A 20082-nucleotide genomic window follows, 5' to 3' on the forward strand; every position below is an offset into this window, starting at 1 on the left:
TGCCTTTGATTCCAGCACTCAAGGAGGCAGAAGCAAGGGGATCTCTGTGAGTTCAAGGTCAGCCTGATCTCCATAGCAAATTCCAGGCCAGCCAGAGCTACAGAGTGAGATCCATTCCAGGAAAAAAAAAAAAAAAAAAAAAGGAGGCACCTGCCAGTGTCTCCTACAGAGCCCTCTGCAAATGTCTGTATATCCTCAGAGCAGAGCCCCAGGGCCAGGTTCTCCCGAGGAAAGGAAGGAAATACAGAGGAAATGGCCTCCAGGCAGAGGAAATGAGATGATAGTTCTAGCTGTGTTCTGCCACTAATGTTTGTCTGGGTCAGAAAGAGGCTGAGCCTTTGTGAACACTTCCGCGTTCCCCCACCTGTGAGGTCGGTTTCAAGAGAGAGACCCAAGCTACAATGGCTTCCTTCTACATACACAGGAGATACCAGTCCTGAGAGAGAGAGAGAGAGAGAGAGAGAGAGAGAGAGAGAGAGAGAGAGAGAGAGATTGATCTTGTCCAGGAGTCTGTGATTTCAGATTAATCATATAGACGGTCGATTTAGAAAGAAAATTAGAATATTATGCATGCATGACCTCAGCTGAAGCTGTCCTACCAACAGCAAAAGGAAGTCTACAACGCATCACAGATCGTGACAAAACATTTTTGCCTTTGGGACTCAGCGACTGCAGGCAGGCAGGACCTGGATGGGCTCTGATGCAGCCAGCACCTTCGGGAAGGCCTAAAGAAAGGTGTCTCACTGACACCACTGTGTGTTCCTCAGTACCCCACCCCACCCCCCTAGACTGTTCCACAGTCTCTGTTCCCAGGAATAGGAGTTTCACAGACTAACTCCCGTCTTCCCTCGGCAGGTACCATGATCAGCAGGATGTAACTAGTAACTTTCTGGGTGCCATGTGGCTCATCTCCATCACGTTCCTTTCCATTGGCTATGGGGACATGGTGCCCCACACATACTGTGGGAAAGGTGTCTGTCTTCTCACCGGCATCATGGTGAGTACCGCCTCTGCCCATGGTCCTGCCCTCCCAGAGGGGCCTTCCTGGGGAGGGGGAGGGGGAGGGGTGCTGGTCACTAGGCACTCATGCCTCCCCTGTGCAAGTCGAGAGGCAAGTGTGAGTTGTGCAAATCTAGTTTCCAGAGCCCACCAGCTGGAGTTGGCTGTCGCTCTGACCCTCTGCTCACCACTGGGGAACCTCAGGCTTATCATCTGCCATGCTCCTTTCTGTGTCCTGGATTCCATAGACCTCAGCACCAGTTCTGATCAGGTTTAGCTGGAGCTCAGAAATAGACCATTGAGCTGGCCTGAAGGGCCCTGGGTCCTGAATGGGCTTGGCTTGCTGGCTTGAGTTCTGGTTTGTCCACATGGCTCTGGGACAACTCTTGGCTTTCCCAGGCTTTGTCTTCCACGCTTGCACATTGGATCGCTGGCTCTGAGTGACAAATGCTTTCCAGCATGGGTATCTGGTAAGACCAACAGGTCTGCAGGCACCCAGCACCAAGGTCTGCTTCTTCCCACCCTCAGCCAAATGCCTCAGGCTCCAGGGAGCTGGGACACACGTGTTCCTACCTTTCGCTGGGCCGTGTGCGGCATATGGGAGGGATGTGGTGTGCAAGTAAGACACAGGGCCCAACTTTTCACTATCCCTTCACTTTGGCCCCTGGGCCAGTCACTCAGCGGTCACCTGTGGAGCCTACAATCTTTGGGTATAGCTAGATACTCAACTGGCCTCCTCACTGACTTGTGGGCCCCAAGATATAACTGATGTGAACATTTTGGGTAAAGAGTGAGTACTGTATTCAAGCTAGCCCCACATTTGAAGCAATCAGGATTGGGGGATATTTTAGGGGTAGGATAGGGAGTGTCTACTATGATGTCCTATGTGGAGTCTTAGAATCAATGACAGACTTCCTTTTTAGCCCAGGGAGACCTGTTTCTTAGAAGAGAAAAAAAAATCCTGGAGAGAGGGGCACACAGCTCTGCTGGGAGCCATTGAAGCTGATAATGGGGTGACAGTACAGATAGGATGTTTGAGGCCTGGTTCTAGGTCTCTCTCCACAGTCTGACCCCCAGATCTCTCAGTGCTGTCTTGCTCTGCACCCCGCCCAGCTGCTGTGAAACCCCTTTCAGGGCTCCGTTCTCACTGCCCCCAAGAGATAGGACAGCCTTCCTGTGAGGCAGTGACTGGTGTCTACCGAAGGAGCCAGTCGGCTGCTAGGTATAGAGGAGACCCCAGGGCGGTGGCTGGCTGACCACAGCCTCCTGTTCTTTCCAGCTCCCAAGCAGAGCGGGCCCATGTGAGCAAGCAGCCTTGAAACAGCCGGTAGTGACAAGGGCATAGTGCCAGGCTGGGATAAATCACAGTAAGTGCAAGGCTTTAGAACAAACACCTCCCATCGTTCAGTAGGAGTCTGTCTGGCACAGCGCCAACAGTCACCAGGAAACCAGGCAGAGTCTTCCTACCAGAAAGGAGTTAAATGCCACCTGAAGACTGTAGCTTTCCTTCTGAGACTCTTGGAGTGAGCTTCAGGCCCCACCCTAGTTCTCAGGCAGGGTACTAGGAGCCTCCTTGCCAAGAGGTGCAAGAGCCTCTGTTATTTTTAAATGCCAGCCATTCTTCCTCTCAGAATGGAGCTGTGCCCTATCCAAGAAGCTGCCTGGGCCCACTGTTTCCCTGGCTCCCCGGTTTCACATCTCCTGGCTTTGGCTCTAAAGCATTGGTAAAAAGACAGGAGGCCCTGGTCTGAGACACTGCTTATCCGTAGGCAGTGGTCTGCGTTGGCCTCCCCAGCACCCTCTATGGCTGCCTGGGATCCACGGTGTTGCTTGTGGTTTGTGGTGAGATTCAGGTGGAAAGAGCCAGCAGGCAAGAGGCCACACTGCCCTCCTTAAATTCCAACACAGGCTTTTCCTGGGAGCGCTTGCCTAAGGCCTAGCTCCCCACAAAGGCTCCAGCATGGGACGGTCCCTTTGTTCTTTGTCAATGTCTTCACCCATATTAAATGCCACTCACTCTGGAAGCCTGGTGGCTTTTTGTTTTTCTTTTTCTCTTTCCTATTCAACAGGACTCCAGCTGAGTCATTCCTTTCTAGGGGCTCACATTGCTAAGCCCACCCCCAACATGATGTATATCTCCTGATTATTATTCCAAGGGCCTTGACTAAAGGTAGGGCTTCCTGTTTGGTTGCCATGGACACCACCTAGGCCAAGGCAAGGGCTGCACAGGAAGGGAAAGGAAGGATTTTGTGTGCCTGCTACAAATGGCCTTAATCATTGTTTTCCTTTGGCATCCAGCAACTGCATAATTATCCACCATTAGGCAGGGCATATAGCTGTCTGGACAACTTGACACCGTTGGCTTAGGCCTGGAGCACTTGAGAGTTCACTCATTAATGCAAATCTACCTTGAGCCCCAGCACCTTCCCATGAGGAATTTTCCAGGATACTTTACAAGGTAGTTACTATTCACCACCCAGAAGGAAAATGAAGCTTTTGGCTTAGCTTCTGTGGGTATCTGGGAGAGCCTCTGGGCCCCCCAGAGACTTTCTGGTGGTAACTTCATGTCAGTGGCTCTCTCTGTGTCCCAGATTTGGATGCTCTCTGTCACCCTGATGCGGGTTGTAGACAAACAGGCCTTGTAGCCATCCATCCAGTGGAACAGTGAGCTTTCCCCAACCGGGTCTCGAGAGATGCCTCTTGAGCTGATGAAGAAGAGGTGACACAAACCGAGTGACCTTGGGGGCAGCACAGATGGTCTCAGGAAGACATCTGCTTAGTGTCCTGTCCCATGCAGCTCTCCTCAACCGCTGGGGTTTCAGAGCTGCTGATGATATTTTGGCTGTCCCACAGAATCTATTGCAGCCCCGAGGCGACCGTAAATGTTCCTGGCTGCCTTCTTCCATGTGTCACGTTCATTTATGTTTTATCTCCTTTTATGCCTCTTTAGTTAAGAACACCTCATACTTTTCCCCCTCGGGATACTTGTTTTTCCAACATCTAAGATTTTCCAGCTGGACATTTTTCTTGGAAACGGGAAGTGGGAGGCATGGTGTGGAGCGGTTGGTGTCCAGATTTGGGTGACGACTTAGACATGTTCACCCCTTTAGAAACCCCTTCTCTGGGCAGTCTGTAGCCTCTGCTTACCTGTGTACCTTGGGCAGTCTGACTTTGTTGGAGGCAGGTCCTGCCCCGCTCTTTGCAAAGAAGACTTGGGTGGAATGGACTGAAGATTCCCATCAATGTCAAGGGAGTCAGGTCTTAGCATCTAAAGTCAAGAGGCTGAGTCACAGATTTGCTCCCCATTTTAACCCCACAGAAGTCACTCCAGCAGCTGTCATCTTTCCTATCCCATCACCCCCCCTCCTCATGCCCCTCTGTCCCCCTCTGTCTCCCTCTGTCCACCGGCCACCATCACTGCGTTTCCACACAAGGACAGCATGAGCTCACATGCTGCACTTAAGCAGGTCCCTGAGAGTCCATCCATTAGAGCAAGCTGCACAACGGCTGAATCTCACTAATGCGCCCGGGTGGCTAATACAACCCTGGGGTCACTCTCAGATACAAGACATTTCCAAGGGAACACAGAGTGGTCACCATCAAACCCATAGGGATAGACAGGCTGGCCATTGGGAAGGGGGCCTCATGGCACTTCCTGGGTGTCCTCTAAAGACCTCAGATGGAGCATTCGCTCTAACCCTGGCTCTTCACTCTTCCTTCTCACACCCAACTGTTGTTTGGTTGTTTCGTTGTTTCTTATCCCTGGCTTTCTCCTTCTGTTTTCTGATTAGTGCTGATTAGAATATGGCCAAGTTGTTTTCTATCTCATTCTCCATTTCCCCTGCTCCCCCATCTTCTCAGTCATCCTCGAGAGGACCAGCAGCCTGGGCTGTAAACACCTCACACCATTTTCTGGGGGTTGTTGCTGCTTGATACCACATTCACAGAGTTGCCTCTTATACACATTAATAGCTCTGGCATCATCATCCGTGATCTCCCTAATTACATCCAGTCATTGAATTATCTAAAAGAAAGCAAAGGGTGAAGGCTGGCAAGACGGCACATTGGCTAACGGCATACTGCCAAGCCGGATACCCTGAGCTCAATCCCCAGGACCCATAGGTACAAGGAAAGAACTGGCTTCTCTTCTGTTGTTCTCTGACCCCCATGTTTGCACCCGTATACATACACATGCACACAGATAATTAAATCTAACAAATTTCTCATTAAGATTGTGCATACCCACTGAAGTGGGAATGGCGTGAAGAAGGTAGCATCCTCAGAAGGGTATCTCTGAGGGAATGTTTACATTTTTAGGCTGAATAGAAACCGGGCTCTGGGATTTAGTCTACTTTCTTGCCTCCATGCTGCCCCCTCAACCCCCAAAGTATCCTTCTCATGTAAGATGGGTATTTCCTTAGTTAAGCACTGCCCTTCGCATTGGCAGTCCACTGTAGTCACAGCGTCAGCCAGCTAAGCTGTGGGCCAGGGCTGGAGCTGCAGGGCTCCCGTCTAGACCCCAGCAATTGGGGCATGACCAATTGTTTTGATGATGTTCCCAAGATCCATATAGCAGAAGGGTGACTCGCTCTTCAGATGTCACACCCGGCTTTCCGGGGTGATTTAAGTGGAATTATTTCTGGACCCAGGAGAGCCTGGGGAGAACCCTCTCCCTCTGATGTCCATTTTTAATGCTAGGACACATCCTTCTTTCTGGATGTTCTATACAAAGGAGATGGATGGCGCTGGCTTTGCTTGGGGGTGGGGTATCCTCCCTCCAGGACAGTTTCTTTTAAGCTATTTTTGCTTTTGACAGGCTGGTTAAATTGATTACAGCTATAGACTGAGCTGTCCAATTGCCCATATCCTCTAAAAATTGGGCACCAAGTCTCCAGCAAGTCCCAGATGCCAAGAAAATGCAGCCATCCCCAAATGGACAGGGGAAATGAGGCCAGAAAAGAAAAGTTCACAGACTGGGCTCTGCCCTCGGATTAGGTGGCCGAATGGGCAGAGCGTCCTTCTGCTGTGTTAATGGGATCCGTGTGGAAAGCTGGGGAGAGGCAGTGCCACTTTCCACATCAGCATCCCACACAGGATGGCCTTCATCACAGAGAAGGGGGTGTGTGAAATACATTTGCCCCAAGTTGGCTATAGATTGTAGCATTTCTGAGAAATATTCTCCTCATTTCTCACATGTAGTATAAAACCCAGGAAGCCAAAACTGTTGCTGGTAGATTCCTTCATCCCAGCATCTCAAACTGCTAATCTGGGCTCCATGCTGGGCTTTGTGGCATGGGGACTGGTTGCTAGAATTCCTAAGTCCTCTACCTTTCTCCAAAGTTGGTGATCAGGATGGCACCATACTCAGAGAGCAGTGGTCTGTGAGGAGAGGCCAGGGATGGCTTCCATGGGCCACTAGAGAACCAGGTGAAGGGATTCTGTCTCCCTCCCTCAGGACTCGCAGGCCACCAAGCAGCACCAAGGAGTGTTTCTAAACATAGGCGTACACTGCTTTCTTGACCTTGCTCCCTGCTCCGACAATGACAGTTGGGTGGATAGCTGAAGGACTAGGCAGGAAAGGCAGCCTGCTTTTCTGTGGCTCAGCTCAGGCCTGCTGCTTTGCTCCTCCTCTGTGTTCCCCTGAGGGAGTTGGGAGATGGGAGCTACCTGAGCAGACTGAGAACATGATTCTGGAAGGGCTGAGAGTGTTCTACTGGGTCACTTAAATCCTGGCTGTCGGCAGAAGTGTTGTCCCCTTTAAAATGTACTTGAGGCTCCTTCTGAAAGCCTGTGCTGAGTCACAGCCTAGAGCCTCAAGAAGAAAGACCCACACACAGGGCAGGCACAGCAGTCAGTGCCTATCCAAGTATCCCCCTGGGAGATACTCATCCCAAAGATGGCCATATACCCAAAGATGGCCATATTCATCTTTGGGGAAAAGTTATCTGCTCTTCATTTGGCTGTTCTCGGGACTCTCTCAACTGCCCGGTGTGGGCTACACACTGCAGTCTGCACATGGGTTTTCCCCCTGGGCCTGTGGATGTGAGCTTGGGACGAATGAGACAAAGCAGACGTGGCCTCCAGGTGCTGGACTGTCTGTCACTTGCCACACTGCAAGGGGCCTGATTACCCTAGGGTTTCCCTCCGGGAAGGCTCATTCTAGCCACACAGCACTGAGAACTTGAAGAATCAACTCCCACAGGTCAGCCAGGGTCACAAGGCAAGAAGCATTGCAGACCCCCTCTTTCATGGGGCTATTGGGGCGCAAGCAGGTTTTGACAAGCTTTATGGCATGTCTTGACCAATTAGAGACTCAAAGTCTTATACCATTCCCTTGAAATGCCAACACTAAGCCTGGGGCACACCAAGTCTTGTGTTTTACCTCCTAACTGTGTGTTTTCTCTCCTGGGACCCTCTGACGTCCTCTGGCAGGGTGCAGGCTGCACTGCCCTTGTGGTAGCTGTGGTTGCCCGAAAGCTCGAACTCACCAAAGCAGAGAAGCATGTGCACAACTTCATGATGGACACTCAGCTCACCAAACGGGTAAGCCACCTCACACCCATGCCTTCATGCAGGTCCACAGCCGAAGTGGGAGCTGATCAGAAAAAGATCAGACACCGGGTGTGGCTTAGCAATGCTCCTTTGAGTGCAGGTTAGGAGCATGCAGCTCAGGCGCACAGCCCCTACTGATGCACTACCCAATGCCCCTACTGAGTGCATGAATCTCAACAAACCAGGTGAGTCACCACATGCTTCCAGCAACCAGATAATTTTCCTGATAATTAGATCAATAGCACACAGTGATAGAAGCCGTCTCGCCTCCCTGCCTGATGGGGTCAAATCAACCACACAGGATGATGCTATATTTTTGACTATGCTCAAATATTTTCATGATTCTCATTAAGGCCAGTAGAGAGCCTTAAAATTATACTGGAGTTGTACCTAAATCCAATCCCTTTAAAAAGTCATTTAAAGAGATTATTCCAGTAGAGCCCACATTCCCAAATATTGTTGCTCACCAAAACGCCACCATCCGTTTTCCCCTTTTGGGCTGTCTGGATAATGGCTCTCACTTGCATCCTTATGAACTCAGCTTAGGAAGAGGATAAACTCAAAGTGCAGGGATGGGGTGATTAGCTGCTGCTCAGATTCCCCCACTGAATTGTCAGAGAGAAGGAAGCTCATTTCAGCCAGGCACAGTGATCCCAGAACGCAAAAGGCTAAAGCAGGAGGATTGCCATAAATATGAAGCCAGCCTGGGCCATCTAGCAACTCCTGTCTTTAAAAAAAAAATTAATAAGCTCCTCTAAGAACAGAAAAGAATAAGGCTTCCAGGACAACAACAGGCCCAACAAACTAGGTAGGAGCTATTTCTTTAAGGACGGTTTTCAAGCGAGACTCTGGAAACAAATGGGAGCCTGAAGGAAGGTCAGATGTATGCCCTCCTGGGTGGCTGATCTTCTCTAGAGGAAGAACCAGGACTCTGGGCGCTAACTGGGCATTGATCCCCAGAGAAACGCTTCAAGGTGACATGAATCTACCAGCAAACCCCACAGTCTTAGTTGGGGATTTGAGTACTAGAGAAACTCTTCTGTGATTAACGTTTCAAAGCCATAAAAAATGTGTTAGAAATAGAGACAGGCGGGAAGACAGAACAAAAAGAGACTGGGAAGGAGCAGGCGGGCCCTCGGGGAAGCCAGCACAGAGTTTGCGGTTGCCAAGGCCTCTCAGCGCCTCAGCAGAATTATTTATGGCGTTTGATTGTTGGGTCTTTGATTGGGGGTTTCTTTAAAGAGCTGCCACAGATATAAAAAAGGAACCTGTACAAGCAAATCTTGACATATCATTGGCATACAGACCACAAGGAGCATCATGGCCCCGAGCCACCAGCCAAACAAAAGAAAACAGAGCTCAGGCATGACAGTATGTGACACTGTCACCCTGCAGCAACCATACCAAATGCTAGGAGGACAGCCTCAGCCTCAGCCTCAGCCTCAGCCTCAGCCTCAACCTCCTCTCTAAGCCAGCCTCAGTCAGCCTCAGCATGGAGGGGAAGGCTAGGGTATGGGCAGTCGAAAATGCAAGTGTCATCCGGAGTCTACTCAGCTCACTGCTTTGAAACCCCACGGGCAAGGGGAGAGGGGTTTGTCTCCCAGATCTTTTCTGAGGCTGTTTGCCAAGAACAGAAACAGTAACATTCCCTGTTTGCTCCCGTGGCGTTTTAGAGCCAAGAGTATACTTTGTATTTTCTTTCTATTCCTTTGTCCTACCCCTTTTCCACCCAGTAAATCAGATACAAGAGGAAAATAAAATGAGGAAAGCCCGCTCTCTCAGGGGCTAGGGAAATTAGCACACACACACACATACCCCGCACTATAATTGTAGAAGGAGATGAGGTTGTGGTTGTTAATTTCAATCTTTCAAAAATAATTCACTAAAATCCTCTTCAAGGCCACTTACTTTTGGAGGAATAGGGCTGAAAATCAAATCCATGGATATTTATTGCTTGCCTGTGATGTGAGGTGCCTACTTAATTCAATAACATCTCACTTTTCTCCGAACACTCAAATCTGCTGAAATGTCCCGGTAATATCTTATATCTTTTCCCAGGGAAATAAACACAAAAGGAATGATTCTCACAGAGGGAGATTGACAGCTGGCATGACAGAAATGTTACAAAGGACCTTCTGGGCATCCTTGTCTGAACTGAAGCTGGCTCCGACCTCTGTGACCACTAGGGAAGCCTGTTCTTTGCCCTTTCCATATAGCCCATGCATCCAGTTAAGGTGACTCACAGGTCAAAGGCTGTTCCCAAGACTCCAGTGAATTCTCAGAGCAGGGTCCAGCGTGGAAGGAGTTGGTAGTAGACGATTAGTGGCTTCCCTGATGAAAGCAGATCCTTGCAAGAACAGGCAATATTAATCCCTTGAATATCTAAGCAGAAAGAAAACATGAATTGTAGTCTGTGAATCACACAAATGGGAGTCATTCTGACATTAATTCATCCGGCCTGTCTAGCTTCCACCCAGTCCTTCCAGGTAGCACCGGCTGTTGGCTTGTGTTTACTTGTGGAGAACGGAGGCAGCCTGGTAGCAATGGAAATGGACTCCTGACTTTCCCAAACTCCTGGCATGTCTCCTTTCACCTGAATAACTTGTCAACCTTGGTGGCAACGTCACTTCTGTACTTGGTGGGATCACAGCTTCCCACACTGACTTCGCAGTCACTGCCACTGTTAATCTATAATTATAACTTATTGCCAGCCCTGGACTACTCAATAATGTCTAAGGAAGTGACACATAGCAACGCTGTGCATGATCGAGAGATGACCCGTGTATCCCACCGACTCCCCACTCAGACCTGTGGTAGGCTCTCCAATCAATTTGATAAGTGTGTGCTGTTGGCTGGGGTGGCCTCTCTCTCCTTGCAGAAGGGTTCCTCGACCCCATGATCTCATCGAACCACATTTCCCATGAAGTCAGTGCATAAAGCCAAACCCAGCAGCCCTGAACTACTTTAGGCTCCTGACTCTCCAGGGCTGCTTACATACGTCACTGTCCCTTCACAGTCCAGGCCCAAAGACAGTGCCAGTTCAAGCTAGTCTGTACCTAGCAGTGCTCAGGGCCCCGCCCCTCACTCAGTTGTTTACATGTGATGATCTCTCCAAGGCTCCTCCTGCCCCATCCTTAAAGCACCCTCCACCTGGGTTTTCTTGCCATAGACCTAATTATCCTGCATCTGCTCGTGGTCTTCCCAGTCATCCCTTTTCATCCCCCTAGACCTGATTCCACCCTGAACATACACATTCAAAAAACCTCAGGCAGCCCGAGAACCTACTGAACAGTCCTAAATAAAACCTGAACTCTTAGAAAATGTCAAAGGCTTGAGGGAAAATGTTTCCAGCAGGCTTATTCAAAGACTTAATCTTAGCAGGGGTGTTTTATAGGGGACATAATGGCAGTGGCTGTTATGCAGACATGGAAGGCTGGCTAAGGACCTCTAGGTGGATGGCCCATGGCTGGCATGGCTCATGAGTAGGTCCCCAGAAGAAGCGTTTCATTAGGTAATCAAGCATGCCAGGACTAGATATGCTAATTCTCCCAGAAAAGGATTGCAAATGACATTCCCCACAAAGGCTGTGACCCAGAGAGACTGGGCACAGTGTTTCTTTCCCCCACAATAATAGAAAAGCATAGAAACAAACAGGAAAGATCCTGGGGATGAGCTGGTCCAAACCAGATATGAATACTCAAGTCCAGAGAGGGGGAGGGGGTGGATGCCCAACACGTGCACCTAGTTGGTGCCTGTGGAGGATCTGGTTTGCACACAGGAAGCATTAGCACCCCAGTCACTACCCAGCATGGTTAGTTCCTTGAGCTTTGCATGATGGTTAAGGTCCCAGGCCTGCAAGACGAAAGAGCCAGCTTGACTCCAATAGCCCAGTGTTACATCAATAGCACGGTGAGTAACCTGCCATTCATCACCGAGTTGCTATGGATAGAGCTCAAACTCCAACCCTGAACCACAGACTACATCTCCTTTCTGCTCCTCTCCCCATTCCAAAGTCCTGACAAGAATGTTGATGAAGCAAGCCCCTTGCAGGTGAGGCAGTGAGCGTGGGTTATGATGGAGGAAGGAAGAGGGGAGGCAAAGCAGGTCGATGAGAGAGGGTCTTAGGAAATTGTCCCTGGAGGAAAATGAGGAGAGAATGGCTGGCAGGAGGGGAGGGCGCACTGCTGTTTACAACAGACACCTCCAACCAAGCTCTGGAGACAGGCTGCCTCCATTCACGGTCTCCCTCCATGATGTTCCTCATCCCTGCTCATTGGACTCCACCTATTGACTGTTGAGATGGTGACTCATGGCTGCCAGGCTGCTCTGGATTCCCTCTTTGCCCTCTCCAACCAAGAAGGACACTGCTCCCTCGGCGGAGAGGTGGCCAGAGCAGCCTGTCGCATGGGATGCTGTGGTCAAGAATGCAGGGAACAGACACGTGTCCTTCTGCATACTTTCTTCTCTCGGGGAGGCTAGGGCCATGAGAAGAAGCTGACATGAATTGGAAAAGTGCTATCAATAACTTTTCGTAGGTCTACGAGATGGCTCGGTGGGAAAAGGCTCTTCCCGCCAAGCCTGTTGACCTAAGTGTAATGAGCCCTGGGACCCACATGGAAGAAGGAAAGAATTGACTCTTGAACGGTATCCTCTAACTTCTACCCATACACTGGGATGCATATACCATCCCATAATAAACAGATAAATGTAATGAGAAATATATGTTTACAAAAACAACACCAAAGTAACTGTGCCTTGAAACACACCATGGGTGGTAAATAGAATGCTGAACAGTCTACCTGTGCTCTCATCTAATCAACACAGAAGCCCGTCTCCAAGATGAATGACACTTGCAAGACCCTAACCCTCTGCCTGCTCTAATTTTCTTTGAAGCTCTTAGAATCTGATACTGTGGTTTTTAACTTCGTACTTTCTCACCCAAAGATTACAAATTCTGTGACAGCAGCAATGGCATCGGTTCACCAAGAGTGGTAGCATGCACTGTAATCCCCAAAAGCTGCCACAGAAGGATTTTGTGTTTGAAGTCAATCTGGGCTAATAGTGAGTTCAAGGTTGGTCTAGACAACAGAGTGAGACCAGGTTTTTTTGTTTTTAAAGATAACATTATTGATTTGTTGAACTCTGTCCTCTCCCTTTCTAGAACAGTGTCTGGCTCATCATAGGTCCTCGTTAGTATTTATTAACTATCCTTCAAATGGAGAGAGGACGAGAGTCTCAGGTAGCTCAGCAATAGATCCATGGAGGATCCACCCACTTACCACCTTTACCTGGAGGTTAATCCATGAAACGATGCAGACAGTCGTGCTCTGCAAAGCTTGGCACAGCAGTTAACTCACAGTTATTTGGGAGATTTTCCTCAGACTTGGTTCTTCCCTAGTCCCACTAATGTGCAGAGTCTGTCCTTCCTAGCCAGGAAAGGTAGTGTGCTTGTTTAATCCCAGTGCTCAGAAGGCAGAGGCAGGTGGATCTCTGTGAGTTTGAGGTCAACCTGGTCTACATATCAAGATCCAGAACTTCCATGATTGTGTGGTAAGACTCTGTCTCAAAACAAAACAGTCTCATTGTATATAGTATAAGGTATATGGTATATGGCATATGGTATAAGGTATAAAGTATTTAATATATGGTATATAGTATGTAGTATATGGCATGTGATATATGGCATGTGGTATATAGAATATACAACTTAAAGTGAAAAGAGCAATGTGGGGATTAGAGAGTTTATAGACTCAGTGAACACCATCAGCCTCAGTTCTTATGCATCTGGAAGCCAGAGAACTAACCATTCACACATAAAAGATCCCACCCAGCTATCTTCAGTGGCACCTCAACCCAACCAGTCAGAGCCAACCTTGAATGGTCCTTGCCAGTTCGCTGCTTCCCTCTCAAGCCCTGACCCTCCCAACCCTGCATCCTGGGAACATCTTTTAGGTGTGGTATCTTTGTTCATCAGGAGAGCTCAGAAGGTAGCTAAGCCTTCATCAGGGAAGGGTGTCTCACACTGTGGAGGCTGAGCAGGCCCCAAGAGGGGCTGAAATGGTGCTGTCTTTTCAACCATGCTCAGAGCCTGGCACCAGGTGAGATGGAGGGAAACTCAAGAGAGCCAAGTGCAGTTAAAAGTCTATTGCTTTTTCTGTTGCAGATATCGATCAACTTAGCTTTGTGCCAGGCCGTTTGCTAGCAATTAATTTCAGTCAGTGCAAGGGCTTGAGTTTACCATTATTTTCCCGAATGCTCAGGGGCCTCCCTCTCAAACCCATAAAGATGATGTGATTCCGCTCTGCTCCCTGGCCAAACCATGACTTCAGGATCTTTCATTTAGGCTGGCTGAAGGCAAGACTTGAAGTCTGTATTCTGTCATGTTGCTGAATGAGGGCCAGATGCCTTAAAAAAGAAAGACAAAAACCAAACCAATGTCCTTCTCAATTCCTTGATCCTGGGAAAGAGGAAATGATTCTGTTTGTTCAGATGTGATCCAGACCTGTCTTCCTTCAGACCATGTGGGAATTGTTTGCACCTCTTGGACCTGACTCTTGCTTAGACTTAGCCATTAGCTCTCTGTATGAGTCTGGCCTTTTATCCTCTTTCTGAAACTGTTTTCTTCTATTTTAAGTGGGGATAATAATAACCAATATCTGTCTGATACTTTAAAATTTATATAGTGCTCAAATCCACACTGACTGTTTGCTATTGGCAAGCTGATGGGCTGAGGCTATGAAAAACCAAAATGATGTTAGCCCGACATGATAGTGGGTTTGTGAGGCTGTCAGCCAGACCTGGATGGGGGAGCCTTGCTAAAACCAGCTATTCCCTCCACACATCAGCTGTGCCTCACAAATGTGTGTGTCTATGTATGTGCCCAAGCATGTACATGTGTGTATGTATGTGTACCCAAGCTTGTGCCCATGTATGCATTTGTGTGCATGTGTGCATGCCTGAGCATGTATGTATGTATGTATGTATGTATGTATGTATGTATGTATGTATTCGTATGTGTACCTGAGTGTGTGTGCCTGAGTGTATGTGCCTTAGTGTGTGCATGTGTGTGTGTCTGAGCATGTATTTGTGTTTACATGTATGTGTGTACATGAGCTTGTATGCCTGTGTGCATGTGTTTGTGTACCTGAGCATGTGTGTATAGTGTGTGTGCATATATGCACGTGAATATGCCTGTGCCTGCATATGTGTGTGCATGTTTGTGTGTGCATTAGCCTAAAATGTCTTCCATTCACATTAAAGATAATTAAGCATTTGCTTCTAAACTGCTTAATGATGCATACAGCCTATAGGCTTCCTCATTTCAAATGTTTGTTAGCAAGACACAGAGAGCATTGTCAAAGGTTTGTCAGTTTGGCTATTCTGTGGCACTATCCACACTCCTAAGAAGGGACTGTATAGCTAGGGCTCTACCCGTCCTTGAAACCACTTGGGCAGACTTTGCCCTCTCCTGCTTGTCTTTAAGGCTTCCCTTGAAGGCCGAGCAGCCACAGAAACTGAAGAGGTCCTACATCAAATTGCCCACCCCCTTAAGGGACAACAGCAGCATTCTGCTGAGAGAAAGCCCTCCCTTCCCCACCACCTACTTAGCTAACCAGATCCAAGGCCCAGAGCCCATCATCTGCTTGCCCTCCCTTGGTAGCCAGACACTGGCTACCTCCAGCCTCGTCTTACTGCCACCTGCTCCCTGTCAAACAAGAAAGTGGCAGAGTGGCCAATGTAACCACTTAAAACCATTTCACAGTAGATTTTTTCCTGAACAACAACAAAAAAGTAATATTTATGTCACTTAGACATTTCTGAAAAGACTTAGATGTTCTTTTAAAAACATCACATCGACGCCAATGAAGAATACAGCCCAGCTTTAGTAATAGATTTTGAAATACATACAAGTTATCAGTCTGCAAAGCAGTGTTTCTTAGGCCTTCCCACGTGTCTCAGCATGTTAGCAACGCCCCATCTGTTGGTGTCAGTCTCAGAAGCTGATTTGTAGTCTCTGATTTTATTAAAATCCTATCTGGCAAGTCACTTGATCTCTTCTAGTCTGGTCTCCTCACTTCCATGCCCTGGGCCTGGGGTCCTGTGCCAGTGTGTATAGCTGACAGAAATGGAGACCATTAATCAGAAATACATTTAGCTTGTGCTTAATAAGGAGTATTTTCTCTTGTTCTCGCTAGTAATTGCTGAAGATGTCTGTGTTTGGATTAAAACTTTGTCCCCTGCCATCTGGATGCCATTGATACGTCTCAGCTCAGTCATGAGCTGGATGATATCAGTGGTTTCCATGTCAACAGATGACAAGAGTTGTGTATGGAGCCGTGTGACTACCGTGCCTGGGGAAGCCAGCCCCGGGAAGGAGGCAGCTGTGCTGTCACACCTAAGCATCTTCCCTGATCTCAGACACCACTGAGATGATTTCAGTTTTGTGCCAATTACATTTACATGTGAAATCGCAACGCATAATTTTTGGCCAGTTAGGAAAGGAACAGTGGTCTTGTTGGTACCTGTCATTGCAGTTTGTAAGAAAGACACTTTCTCAAAGACACCTTTTAAAATCTCCACTTGGTAGGAAACCTATTACTTTCAAGTAAAGTGTGGTACCCTGATTATGAGGGCATTGACAGCATGTATTTATTGATCCAAACTGTACCCCAGACTTCAAGAGCTTGCTAAGCAGCCTGTCTAAATATAGCATCATCAGCGGCAGCCGAGAGGCAGCAATGAAACCATTAAGAAGGAGGAGAAGTGCCTCTCGGCTCGAAGCTCCAGTCTAGGCCTCAGATACAAGATTAATAAAAAATGTGTTTTAATCATCTTTTCTAAGAGTTTCCTGATCTTGATTAAGAAAGTACATCTCTGAAGAACCATTTTCTCAGGAAGTAGATGGTAGCCACACATGCAAGGAAAAAACATATTGTGTGAACCCAAAAATTAACCCAACAGCTGCTTGTTACCTTTCCCTCAGATCAAGAATGCCGCCGCCAATGTCCTCCGGGAAACGTGGCTAATCTATAAACATACAAAGCTGCTAAAGAAGATTGACCATGCCAAAGTCAGGAAACACCAGAGGAAGTTCCTCCAAGCTATCCACCAGTGAGTATCGGAGAACCAGAGCAGTGTACTGTTTGGTCAAACTGAATGCAGGATGTCACAGCTCTGTTGCGCCTCCCCAAACCAGGGAGATGCAGGAGAAATCGACTCTGCTCTACTCAAAAAGCACCCAGTCCAGGCTAGCCTTTGACTCACTGTGAGGCAGTGGGCAGGCTGCTGTGGGAGGCAGATATCAGAGCAAGGACCTAAAGGCATTCATGCTACCCAGATGCACACACACACACATATGCACAAACACACATGGACACACACAAAGAGATGCATACACATGTATGGTCACCATACATGGACACATATACCCAGGCAGAGACATACATGGATACACACACAGAAAGACACACATACATATGCACATATACACAATGACACACACACACACACAGACACATGCACAGACATATATGGACACACACATACATGCATGAACACATATGGTCACACAGAGAGACACAGACGCATGTACAGGCACATGCACACAGACATATTCACAGACACACACACACAGATACACAGACACACACACAGAGGCACACACAGAAACACATATTTAAAGATATAGTCACACACATATACAGACACATATATACCTGCATAGACACACATACAAAGTCATAGAAACAAACACATGCATACAGACCCACATGCCTTCACACATGTGCTTGTACACATATGCATACTACCACTATGATAGAGGAATACAATGTTTTAAGTATAGTACAGAGCTGAATACGGTGGTTCAGGATTGTAAGCCTCAAACTCAAGAGGCTGAAGCAAGAGCATCCCTCTGAGTTGAATGCCATCCTGGGCTACAAATTCAGGTTGAGGTCAGGTGAGACCCTGCCCACCCCCAAATAAATACATAAGCAAATAAAATAAATAGGGCAGAGAAGCAAAGAAAGAAAAAAAGAAAGAAATTAAGAAAGAAAGAAAGTAAGAAAGAAAGAAAGAAAGAAAGAAAGAAAGAAAGAGAGAGAGAGAGAAAGAAGAGAGAGAAAGAGAGATAGAGAGGGAGGGAGGGAAGGAGGGAGGGAGGGAGGAAGGAAGGAAAGAAAGAAAGAAAGAAAGAAAGAAAGAAAGAAAGAAAGAAAGAAAGAAAGAAAGAAAGAAAGGAAAGAAAGAAAGAAGAAAGAAAGACAGACAGACTGACTGTTGTTTTGACTCAAAGACTTGAACTTTGAACCTGGCTGGTCAGGAAGCAGACATTGGAGGAGAGAGAACATCCCAAACAGCAGGGGAGCAGGGGAGTGACTTGAGACAGTCAGGCACTGAGAGTGACACGGGAAGCATTCATGGAAACAACCGTTTGCTTTCTCGGGTTCCTGACAAGTCTAATCCTGCCAGCTACCCCCGTGTTCATGGCCCCATCACTAAACTCCAAGATCAGGTTTAATGAAGGGGTGACGCTTTAGCGTGAACTTGAACTGCCTATTCCAACTCTTCCCCACAGACTGCGGGGTGTCAAGATGGAACAAAGGAAGCTGAGTGACCAAGCCAACACCCTGGTGGACCTTTCCAAGGTGAGTGGCATCCAGGGCAGACCTGACCCACATTCACGGAGCACGGTGCAGGACCGGAAGACATAGACAGACAGCCCTCTTTGGTTAAATGTCTAGGTTTGTGGGGTTTTTTATTTGTTTGGTTTTTTTTTTAAACATTTATAATCTACCATTGTGTCCTGTCCTTTAACACGTGGCATTTGTTTCTCAAGTTGAATAGCTCAGATTTGTCTTTGTTCATAACTAATTAGCTAACCAGTTCCTGTTAGTGTGTTATTGACTGTTTATCGAGGGGCTTTTAAGGATGAGCAGAAGTCACACAAGAAAGTACCTTAGTGAGGACAAATGGGACAAGCGCCACACAGATGACTTGGGTTATGCTTGTCACAGTTCTTGCAATTTGTTGATGTACTAGAAAACTCGTTTCCCTGTGTCTTCTAATCCTTACAGCCTAGGCTTTCCTGACCTCAAATAGATGGTAGTAGTGGTGTGTGTGTGTGTGTGTGTGTGTGTGTGTGTGTGTGTGTGTGTGTGTATCTGTGTGTGTCTGTGTGTGTCTGTGTGTGTCTGTGTGTGTGTCTGTGTGTGTATATGTATCTGTATCATAATAGGCAGACAGCTGACATTGAACATGGAGTTCCTGAGAGCCTAAGGTCTTAAGGCCCAATATGACATTGTCATTCAGTGTTTCTTGCCTTTACTGCCATCAACATCATAAACAGACTCTCTTCTTGAAAATCAGCACCGTGGGCAGAACTAAGCGTGGGTAGTCTGACCAGGAGGGCTCCCTGCCCCCCACTACCTTCTGATAGAAATTATACAGCAAATGCATAGCCCAGGGCTGGGCTGGCAGAACATTCCAGCAGATGTCAATTGTAACGGAACCTTATTCCCTGGGAAAGCAAAGGAAACTCCCTCGGGCCAATTAGGCCCCCTTTGAAAAGAGCCTGCAAGCAGAAATTATTGGTTGCTGGGCCACGTGCAGGCTCCTCATTCAATAGAGGGATCAAGAAGGCAAAGAAAGAACTTCCTATGGCAGTGAGGACCTCTGTCACAGCTAGGGAGACGCCCACAGACACATGTGCCATTGGAAGGGGCATTCAGGTGGAGTGTGGGGTTTCCCAGAACCCAGTGTGGGAGTGGATGAATGGACCTCTGGAGTCTTAGGCATGTTGGTTAATACACAGAGTTCCAGCAAACCTACTGGAAGTACTCCCCATATGTTAGAACCACTTATTCCCAGGAGATAAGGGGGTGTCTGGAGACACCTATGCGCCACCTCCCCTCTCCTGCTCAGGTGCTGTTCCCCCACGCCAACCTTCACCTCAACCCCCACCGCACCCCAGGTCACCTTGGGGCATATTTGACTTTCATTTGTTCTTAATTCTAAATTCTTGAGAGAGGTGATTTGATTGGCTGGTTTTACTGACGTGTCTGTCTTTAGACAACTCAGCTATGACTAGGAAGAAGGAAACAGCTAGGACAGGACTCTGTGAGCCTCAGCAGTGGCTCAGTGAGATGCCCCAGGCAATGTTTCCCATCTCACCCACAGGGCACACTGTGGCTGATGCTCCTCCAGCAATATTAGGTTAATCTAGGTTTTGAGTTCATCTTCCTGCAGGGCTGCCCACAGTTTCTCATTGACGGAGTGAAAGCAATGGCTTGGTAGACTTGGAACACTTGCTGGCAGAGAAAGAGGATCTAAATTTGAATGCCCAACACTCAGAGCTGCATGTGCCTTCAGCACTGGTGGGCAGAAAAAAAAAATGAAGTTTGATGGCCAGTGAGCTTGGCCAAGACAGCAGTTCCTAGTTCAGTGAGAGGCCCTGTCTCAAAGGAATAAGACAGAGAATAATAGAGAAAGAGACTCCATATCCTCTGGGCTTTCACATGCTTGTACCTATGA

At 47.9% G+C, this 20082-nt stretch overlaps 1 protein-coding gene across 1 annotated transcript in view; it reads left to right on the forward strand.

Annotated features, from left to right (window-relative positions):
* The window catches only part of Kcnn3 (potassium intermediate/small conductance calcium-activated channel, subfamily N, member 3), a 152331-nt gene that overhangs the window by 124423 nt on the left and 7826 nt on the right, over positions 1 to 20082 (forward strand). Inside the window, exons 4-7 of the mRNA NM_080466.2 lie at positions 856 to 997; positions 7432 to 7542; positions 16535 to 16662; positions 18128 to 18197. Coding sequence (NP_536714.2) covers positions 856 to 997; positions 7432 to 7542; positions 16535 to 16662; positions 18128 to 18197 — 451 coding nt within the window. The remainder of the gene's footprint in view (positions 1 to 855; positions 998 to 7431; positions 7543 to 16534; positions 16663 to 18127; positions 18198 to 20082) is intronic.

The sequence above is a fragment of the Mus musculus genome, chromosome 3 (assembly GCF_000001635.26).
Source record: "Mus musculus strain C57BL/6J chromosome 3, GRCm38.p6 C57BL/6J".
Lineage (NCBI taxonomy): Eukaryota > Metazoa > Chordata > Mammalia > Rodentia > Muridae > Mus > Mus musculus.